We start from the raw sequence: 10,120 nt of genomic DNA on the forward strand, positions 1-10,120 counted from the left end.
AGAATTGGGTTGGAGGGCTGTTGTGGAGCTGAGGACCACAGAGGATCCTGGGGTCACACAGGGATCTGCCTCTCACAGACCCCAGAAATTCAAATTTCTTGTGGTTCCATAGAAAGCAGTTTGAGATCCCCAGGGGGAAGAGTTACGAACCCCTCGGGGTCAGTCCGCACCCCTCTCCAGCCCACACATCGGTCAGGAGGGCACTGACTCATCCGGGGTGCTCTCCTCTGTCCTTTCTGTACCCTTCAGACAGTGTGGTCTCAATGGCTGAGCAGTTGTTTCCGGGAGCACTGGGTTATGGCACGGCCATTCCAGAACAGGGGTCCTCAACTAGGGGCCTCGGTTTCCTCACAGGCAGAGTTTTTCTAGACAGTCCTAAATTCAGAGGAAATCAGAGGCTTCATGGGACAACAGATCCCTTCTCCTTGTCTCGAATTACATCTGCACAGTGAGGCCACAGTGATCTTCCCGGTGAAGAGACGCTCCCCTGGCAGGTACATGTGGCTTCAGTACGTTAAGGTCATGGGGAAGGGATGTGGGTTGGTTTCACCAACCCCATCTCCACAAGTTACAGGAGATTTGCACATGGGAGTCCATGAGGGAAACTTGAAGGGTCTTGAAGGACAGTGACAAGAATGGAAACCACAGATTTAGACAGCGGAGTTCTCAGAACACGGCAGTGGCTCCATCAGCGCTGGCCCGAGACAAAGGCTCACAGAAAACACCACCTTGTCTCTCTGGTGGGGAGTTATGCTACGGAAGGACACCCTGGCAGTCCTCACACCCCTCTCCATCCCCTGGGCATTGGCTCTCTTCAGTGTCTGGGATAACTTACATATTAATCATAGCATCTCCTAGTGGGCATCTGACCTCCAGCCATTGTGCTCCCCAAATTCGACCTGTGAACTTCAGCAGAAAGGACATCTGCTGTGGGGGGATACCTCCTTGGAGATTTTCCCTCATTAAACAAAAGAAAACCTCTTAAATGGACATTTGGGTAAGACTCTATGCAGTAGCCTTAGCAAAACCAAACGTGCCTCGAGCAGTCTACACTGCCTTCTTGCCTAGGTGTCTGTACAGATACAGAAGAGTTGACTTAAGTGTGAAAATTTACTTACTCAAAAGAAAAGTCATCAAGTCTAAAAAGAAACAAAAATACTATTTAATATGACAGGCACATACTAACTTAAATCATGTTTAAGGACAATATCGGTGTTCCTGCGCTATTTTCAGAGACACCCTCCACTCATTCATTCCACACACATTATTTAAGCACCTGACACTTCCTCAGGCACTCAAGCAAAGCTCTCTTCAAACTCCTGAGATAAGACTCATAGATTACGTCCTCTTGCTCAAAGGAGCCAAGGACGAGGAAGAAGGGGTGAAAGGCAGATCTCAGCTGTAAGGCTGCTCTTTCCCCTTGCTGTGGAATACTGAGGTGCTGGAGACTTCCCCTTTGCAATTCAGGGGAAGAGAAAGCCCAAAACCTATTGTGTGCCAGCTAGCATCAGACCTTCTATTTCCGTCCCTTTTTCCAGGGAGAACAGCAGTGGCCCCTCGCTGTTCCAGCCCATGGACTGACCGCACCTGTCCCGGGGAGACGAGCCCCAAGGCCTTACTGGTAGTCGGTGGAGCTGCCTTTCCGTTTGCGGTTGCAATCCACGCCGCTGGGGCCAAGGGAGCTGGAGAGCAGGTCGGTGGGGCCCGGGGACATGAAATCACTGATTGTGGATGAAATGTCCATTCTCTGGTCCGCCATTGGCCGCCCTGCAATTGTTACAAGGGAACACAGAGTAGAATTTATTGCCATGTGTGCTTCCAGAAGATCAAGAGGGGCCGGCTCACAGTGGACCAGAGCAGGCACACGGCAGGCAGGACCGACGAGCATCAGACTCAGTTAAGAGTTTGTGTAGATGAGCCGGGCCCACCACTCGCTTTCCTGGTGAAGACACAAAGGCCCAGAGAAGCTGCCTGGCTACTCCTAGGTCCCTGTGCCAGGTGGGGAGAATTAAACCAGTATCACTGGGCTCTGGGAGTTCCAGTCCAGTGCTGTTCCCACCGAGGGGACCAAGTGACCCAGATGTCCTCTGACAGCCTTATTTTCTTCTAGTCAATAAACATATGATCAAAGAAACAGAGACGATATACTTGTTATCACGTTAGTACTTTGTGAAAATTGTAGGAAGGCAGAAAATATCCTCCCTATCATAGCAGGTCCAGTTTGGGCATCCCTTTATCTGCGGCCTGGGTGAGCCTGTCCCGTCTTCCCCTCCTGTCCTTTTGTGCCAGGATCCCTTGCAAAGTCAACCCATGAACACGTGCGAAAAATCGAGACCTTGTATTCCAAAAGCATGAAGAGAGCTGGCCCCCAACAAGAGGCCAAGAAATACCTGGCAAGGGACTCCAACTCCAAAGCCAGCTGAAAAGGTCCGGGCACTATCCGTGATCAGGGGCTGAGCTCCGTGATGTGTCAGAGCTGTCACTCCCACCCTCTGGGCCCAAGTGCCCTCATCTGCAGAACAAGAGGGTAACTGTCAGTTACTGTCATCCACTATCACAATTATACCCATGGGTTAGGGCACCCTCCTCTCCTGGACAGGTGTGTGTGCTCACTGGAGAGAAAGAGGGAGAGAAGGAAAGTGAGAAAGCACCTCTCGTGGGAGACGTTCACACCATCTGTCCCTCTTTTCAGGACTTTGGGCATGCATGCACATGCACCAGGTGTGTTTCTCAAGTTGCTAGGGCCAGGACTTGAACTGGGCAGTCAGTCGTGTGGGATCCGGCTGCCTTAACCACTAGGCTATAGGCTGTTACAAGCACTGCTGGAGTGAACACCTCTGTGCATCGATTTCTGTGCATTGTAGCTATTGAGTTGTTGGAAAAGTCACAGTGCATTTCTGCATAGACAAATACCCCTATCGCGGTAGGTCCTACCTGGGAGTCAGAGGCGGGTATAGTGGTTATGTCACTGGACTCCCACATGGCTGACCACAGCTTGTGTCCTGGACCCAATGACTGGAAACTCACACCAGGTGTGTGTGCATATATGCCCAAGATCCCAGAAGAAGGGATTATGGCAGGCCCATAGCCCTTGGGGGGTGATTTCTCACTTTCCCTCTCAGTGTCTCTGTCTCTCTCTTTCTCTGGTGAGCACAAGTACCCTAAGGCAACAACCTAAAAAGAAAGAAAGAAGAAGAAGAAAAAGCACATTATAACTTTTTCAGCAACCCTATCTTATCTCTTAGAATCAATTTCTAAAGGTGGGACTGACAGGTCCAAGAGGAATACCCTGCAACACCATGCTCCAGAAAAATTCCAGTAATTCTCCTCCCGACCAGAGTTCCTGCCAGCCTGAAGGGGCTGGAGGGGACCCTCGCTCCCCGTATGTGACTGCCGATGTGCTCCTACGTATCTAGGCATCTCCCTGTCTATCCCCTTGTAGCTGCTCATGTCCTGTTCTTCCGCCATGAAGGCCTCCCACCCCATGTCTACCTGTGTACTCCAACATGGTGGAGAAAACATACCCTCAGAGGCCCGTGGTGCTGCCTATCGGCCTTCACTCCTTTGCCACCGCCCACCCCCCCAATCTGCCATCATGGACTTCACGCTTTCCCCTTTCTCCTCAAGCTTCCAATGTCTCCCCAGTCCTCCCTCTCGACTGACAAGTTTTCTTCTTCCTCAGCTGAAAAAGAGCCAGCACCCACATCCACCAGCCTACCTAGACGCTCCTGCTTAGGAAGCCCACCCCCCAACTCGTGCTGGACCCCGACTCTCTCATTTATTCAAGACCGTCATCATTCCAGACCCCTCCTACCCCAACCCAATCCTGCATCTTCCACTTTCCCCACACTACCGGATCACTCCCATTTTAATAAAAATAAGAGTTCCGTAATTCCTATTTGGGAAAAAAAATAATGAAAGAGCTTTTTTGAAGACTGCCCTCCTCTAGCTATTGTCCTGTGTCTGTCTCCCGTCCTTCTCCTCCTCTAGCTATTGTCCTGTGTCTCTGTCTCCCGTTCTTCTCCTCCTCTAGCTATTGTCCTGTGTCTCTGTCTCCCGTTCTTCTCCTCCTCTAGCTATTGTCCTGTGTCTCTGTCTCCCGTTCTTCTCCTCCTCTAGCTATTGTCCTGTGTCTCTGTCTCCCGTTCTTCTCCTCCTCTAGCTATTGTCCTGTGTCTCTGTCTCCCGTTCTTCTCCTCCTCTAGCTATTGTCCTGTGTCTCTGTCTCCCGTTCTTCTCCTCCTCTAGCTATTGTCCTGTGTCTCTGTCTCCCGTTCTTCTCCTCCTCTAGCTATTGTCCTGTGTCTCTGTCTCCCGTTCTTCTCCTCCTCTAGCTATTGTCCTGTGTCTCTGTCTCCCGTTCTTCTCCTCCTCTAGCTATTGTCCTGTGTCTCTGTCTCCCGTTCTTCTCCTCCTCTAGCTATTGTCCTGTGTCTCTGTCTCCCGTTCTTCTCCTCCTCTAGCTATTGTCCTGTGTCTCTGTCTCCCGTTCTTCTCCTCCTCTAGCTATTGTCCTATGTCTCTGTCTCTCGTCCTCTTCCTCTAGCTATTGTCCTGTGTCTCTGTCTCCTGTCCTCTTCCTCCTCTAGCTATTGTCCTGTGTCTCTGTCTCCCGTCCTCTTCCTCTAGCTATTGTCCTGTGTCTCTGTCTCCTGTCCTCTTCCTCCTCTAGCTATTGTCCTGTGTCTCTGTCTCCCGTTCTTCTCCTCCTCTAACTATTGTCCTGTGTCTCTGTCTCCCGTCCTCTTCCTCTAGCTATTGTCCTGTGTCTCTGTCTCCTGTCCTCTTCCTCCTCTAGCTATTGTCCTGTGTCTCTGTCTCCCGTCCTCTTCCTCCTCTAGCTCTTGTCCTGTGTCTCTGTCTCCCGTCCTCTTCCTCTAGCTATTGTCCTGTGTCTCTGTCTCCCGTCCTTCTCCTCTTGTCCTCTGTAACCCAATGCACATCAGGTTTCTGTCCTTCACTCCAGTCCAACAGCCTTTGGGTTCATCAGTGACTTCCCCACTGTCGGGTCCAATGGCCAGTTCTTCATTCCTTCCCTTCTTGATCCATCAGCAGCGCCCAGCAGAGGGGATCACTCTCTCCTCATCCTCTTGGCTTTCACGTGCCCCTTTCTCACAGTCCTCCATCTGTGTCATGGTCACTCTCCCTTGGTCTCTGTCACTCAACTCCCTCACCTCTAAATGAGGGTCCTAGGAACATGGCGAGACCTCCTTTGTCTCTACACTGACTCGCCAAGAGCTTCAAATACGACCAACGACATGATAGCACTCAGAGGCGTATCTCCAGCTAGAGGTCACCCACACTCCAGAGTCACGTAACCAGCTGCTCCCCTGACTTCTCCACGTGAACAGGAAGAGACCCAGATGGCAACACCCATGAGCCCGATTCCCCTCACGCCAAGGCTTTCCTAGTCTTTCCTATGTCGGTGATTCTCATGTCAGTAAGAAATCCTTCAATCCCAGTTATTCAGTCCCCAAACCCAGAAGTCACCCTAACTCCCTTTCTTTTCTGTTCTTTTTCTTAGGTTTTGCCATAGGATATGTGCGCTCACCCAAGAGAGACACAGACAGAGAGAGGGAAAGTGAGACCCCCCCCCCCAGCAGGGATGGCCACACCACAATCTCTTCTCCATTCTCCTCTCAGGATTTTGGGCATGCACACACTCGTGCCCAGCATGATTTTCAAGTCACCAGGTCCGAGCCTAGATCTGTGGTTGTCCAGGTGGGGATCCAGGGCCTTCACCACCACATCACCTGCCACCCACTCCCTTCTTTCACGACCTGCATCTGATCTGTCTACAGATCCTGTCAGTCCCACCTCCGAAGAGCAGAATTCAACCATTTCTTCCTTTTTTCTTCTATTTCCCCTTAAATACTACTTCTCAGTGAAGCTTGCCCGAAGGCGTTGTGTAATACGAACCCAGGCAACCCTTGCGCCCAGCGTGAGTTTAAGCCACCAGGTCCGGGACGCGAACCGCGGTCGACTACGTAGGAGTCCAGCAACATAGCCATTACGCTAACTGCTGGTTCCCCCTAATATACTTTTTTACTGATACTTTTATCATTTCTTTTTTGGTTTTCATTTAGTATTTTAATCCATTTGGAAGTGATTTTGGTACACTCGCTCAGGTTAGGGTTTTCCTATTTCTAATAGAAAGACAGTTTCCCAGCATCATTTCCTAACCTGTTCATCCTGTTACCGACCATCTGAAATGCCAAGTTCAGGTCTATTTATTTCTGGACTTTTTCCTCTGTTCCTCTGATCTACTCGTTTCCATGCTAGCACCACACCGTGGTCATGATTGTGGCCTGTGAAGACAGTTTAATATCCAGTAGTCTAAATCTTTTCCTCTTACCTGTTTATTCTCAGAAATTTCCCAGCTACTCTCTTGGATTTATCCTTCAGGAATTATTTAATAATTCTTTAAGCACAACGCGACCCTGCTGAGTGACTGCTGTAGTCGTTATAATCATTATTAACATTCAGAGAAGTGGGGCCATGAAGGAGTACAGAGCCCTGCCCTCCAGATCTGGTGACTTATAGAGACCTGGCCCCCTTGGGCCGGGCCACGTGACAGATCAACAGCCGTCAGGGACTTGGGGTAGGGGGATTTATTACCTGAAGTTACAGTTCTTAAAGCCCAGATCCAGCTTGGGAGGGGCAAGGGGCCGCTGGGCTTGTCGGTCACCTCAAAGCAATTTTCATGTTTAGGAACTTCCTTTCAGGTGGTCAGCTTCTTCCAACAACCTACAATGGGGACCACAGGAAAAGAAAACCCAGACAAGTCATTCTGGGGCAAACATATTTTAAATCTCCTGTTAGCTAAGGGGGCTGGTGGAGCTGGCTGGTGACTCTGATCACGGGGAGGAACACGGCACCGGCTCCATGCCCCGTTTCAATCCATCATGGCTACGCCCTCGCTGCACTCACCACCCCTACCCACCAGCCACCCCACAGCGCTCCTGCGAAAGTGAAGCCGAATGAAGGCAATGGGGCAGGAAATGCCTGCTCTGAAAAGAGCGTCTTCAAAGTTATTAAAAACGGATCCTTGGGCCAGCCCAGGGCCTGGTGGCTAAGGTGGCTGGATCCCACATAGCCAACTGTGCGGTTTGAGTCCTGGGCCTGGCAGCTTGAAAAACACACCAGGCATTGCGTGCCTGCCCAAAGTCCCGAGAGGATGGAGAGCTGGAAGAAAAGGAATCCTGGCATGACCACACCCCATGGGAGGTGCTTTCTCACTTTCCCTGTCTCTGTCTCTCTCTGGAGAGTGCATGAGTCCTCTGGCAAAATGTTCTTAAAAAATAGATTCTTGGACGTGGAGCAATGATTCCTGATGCAAAAGCTCTGGCGTCTCCCATTGCACAGGCTCATTCGCGCCGTCTGTGGGCAGGTGCCCGTGTCCTGATCATTGTGAAGGTTCAGGTGGACATCTGGGAACAGAACTGTGTCTGTCCTTTCCGGAATCCCTCTCTGTGGTCTGCCTCCCCATCTGCCTCTGCTAACCCCAGTCTGGGCACATGCAAATAATGTGACCAAAGGTTTTGGCCTTCTAGCCCCTGAGCCTCCATTGGAAAAGAGGCTGCAGACGGATGCAAAATCCCCGGGTTTTAATATACGTAATTCTGTCTAAATCTGATTCCTCGTCCAGTCACACGCGCTCCTCCCAGCCCTGAAATTAGCAACCCAGAATCCACCCTGGGCTTCCTTTCTCTCTCCTTCCCACACCCCAAGCCCCCACACAGCCTTCTGGGGGATAGGCCCAGCCGTTCCCCCTTCTCCCTGTCACTGTGTCCAGGCAGCTGTGCTCTCCGGCCCCTCCCTCCCAAAAACAGGACACTCCCTTGCTTAGAACATGTCAACAGCTTCACGGCTTTGCCCCAAACCTTTTAGGCAAAAGTCAAAACTCTCCAGCAGGAAACACCAGGCCTTGCCTAGTCTCCATCCCAGCCCTCCTCACCAGCAGCCTGACATACTGAAATGCCCAGGGGCACCCTGCCCCTCCTGGACCCTCATCTTGGGCAGGTGTGGCACCCTCTGCCCCAGCCCCCTCCCACCCTGCCTCCCCCACAGCCTCCAGCCCCAGCAGCCACGCCTCCTTGACAGGCTCCCAGGACCCATCCCTGCCTCCCTGCAGGTCACACTCCCCGAACACACGACGAACAAGGCCATGCCCTCTCTCCTCGCCGCACTCCCCTGAACGTACGTGGAGGTCCTACTAAGTTCTGAGCACCAAAGTCCATATGAAATCTCTGGTTTTGGCCAGTTTGTACAAAAATTTACTTTATACAAATAATAACAAAAGCACTACCTTTCGCAAAGCAGAAAGCTGAAGGCTTAAAAGCTTAGCCGCGGCAAGGAAGCTGACCGGCTGTGACACTCGACATGGGTTTTTGGAAACTGTTTTCTTTCCGAACATCTTCTTTTCTAAGATATTCTTGGATGTAAGAACAAGAAATACAACAAGAAAGAAAGAAAAACCCACTTTCTGTGCTAACTACTTCCAGAAGGGATTTGAGGCAAGGGAGGGGCTCCGAGAACCCCCAGGTACCTGTCAGAGGGTTCCTTGCTGAGGACCGACTTAGGCCTGTCCTGCTGCAGCCATCCAGGTGGCTCTTGGGAGAGACCGGCCAGTGGTCCTGGGGCCAGCACCAAATGTGTGCCCCCTCTGGAGCTGGAGAGTCCCAAGGTAGCAGGGAGGCCTGCCGGGTGGCCAGGAGTCGGCTCGGGACTCGTGCGCGGTCTGCTGGGGAAACGCGAGGGCGCCCTGCCTGCCACCTCGGCCCCATGCTGCAAAGGGAATCGCAGGCCCTCCTCCCATAAAGGGGCTGGGGTGCCAGCAGGGGAGTCACGGTCCAGTTGCCCCTGCAGAGAGGGGCTCGGCCTACAAGGCGAGGTCGTCAACTAAAAGGAAGCAGCAAAGGAAGGCCAGGCTGTTCCTCCGAGCAGAGCAGGGCAAGGCAGAGCTCCGCCCTCCAGCAAGCCACGCCCACTGCAGGAAGGCCGGCACATGCGGGACCCCAATCAGACCCAGCGTCCTCCTCTCCCTCACTTGGGCTCCAGCCCAGAAGGCTACAAGAAACGAGAGAGGAGTGTGGCACCACTTAGACGGGGAGGTTTTTGCGGGGTGGCCATGCTGTCTGCTTGCCCATCTTCCTGGTCAGTGTGGAAAGTCCTGCAGCTCAGGACACCCCTCGGTCCCAGACGAACCGGGATGGCTGGCCACCTGCTGCCACTGCCGTGGACCTCATCTCCTGCTGACCGACAGAGGCGGGAAGAAGGATCCGAGAGAGGGCCAGCGGTGGTGTTTACACTGGACAGTGCCATCTTCATAGGGCCCCGTCCACTCACTGTGACCGGCAGCCCAGCTGTCCAGGTGAGGACCCAAACACGGAGGAGCTGAGCTTCCTTGCTCGCAGTGGCACAGATGGCAAGAAGGGATCGAGCCCGGTGTGTCTGGTTTCCCACATGGCAGCCAGTTCTGCCTCCAGAATACCACTTCAGGAGTTAAAGGTCAAGACCAAAACAAAACAAATACGAAAAGTGAGTATTTCTGAACAAGGAATGAGGGGAAATTACAAGAAGGCATTCTGGCCAGGAAAACGACAAGAACTGAGCAAATCAGTTTTCTCTGAGCTTCCTGTCAGTCAGGGCAAAGAGGAAAAACTCAGTCCCATTGTGTAAGATCAAGAAGTGTATCGGTTAGTTCAGCACAGATCTGAGCCAGCAGAAGTATGTCAGAAGTTCTCTCTATAGGATTTGAGTAATGCTGTGCTGAGCGGCTCTGAGAGACAGGCTTTCTAAGAAACAGAGCAAAGCTTCCCCCTTAGAAATTGGGATCCTCTGGGCCAACTGGTAGCATGGTAGTTAATGGCTGGATCCTACATGGCCAACTGTACAGTTCAAGTCTTCGACCCGGCAGTTAGAAAAGCATGCCAGGGACTAGCAGTTGGCATAATGGCTATATCACTGGACTCCCATATAGTAGACCACGGTTTGAGTCCCAGACCCAGTGGTTTAAACTCACCCCGGGCACGTGTGCGTGTATGTCTAAGATCCTGAGAGGAGAATGGAGGAGAAGGGATTGTGGTGTGGCCAACCCCCCTGGGGGTGATTTGCGATT

General features: G+C 52.0%; 1 protein-coding gene across 19 annotated transcripts in view; it reads right to left on the reverse strand.

The window, feature by feature from the left end:
- BMAL1 (basic helix-loop-helix ARNT like 1) overlaps positions 1 to 10,120 on the reverse strand; it is an 81,343-nt gene that overhangs the window by 32,497 nt on the left and 38,726 nt on the right. For 5 of the 19 annotated variants that reach the window (XM_027768715.1, XM_027768714.1, XM_027768708.1 and 2 more), the window contains exons 2-4: positions 2,391 to 2,512; positions 1,620 to 1,767; positions 836 to 899 (exon numbers count right to left, since the gene is read on the reverse strand). In XM_027768715.1, coding sequence (XP_027624516.1) covers positions 836 to 846 — 11 coding nt within the window. In that variant the 5' untranslated portion in view covers positions 847 to 899; positions 1,620 to 1,767; positions 2,391 to 2,512. The other 14 variants (XM_014584764.2, XM_014584763.2, XM_014584757.2 and 11 more) reach the window with 8 other exon arrangements.

This window comes from Tupaia chinensis, unplaced genomic scaffold, assembly GCF_000334495.1.
Source record: "Tupaia chinensis unplaced genomic scaffold, TupChi_1.0 Scaffold000077_1, whole genome shotgun sequence".
NCBI lineage: Eukaryota > Metazoa > Chordata > Mammalia > Scandentia > Tupaiidae > Tupaia > Tupaia belangeri.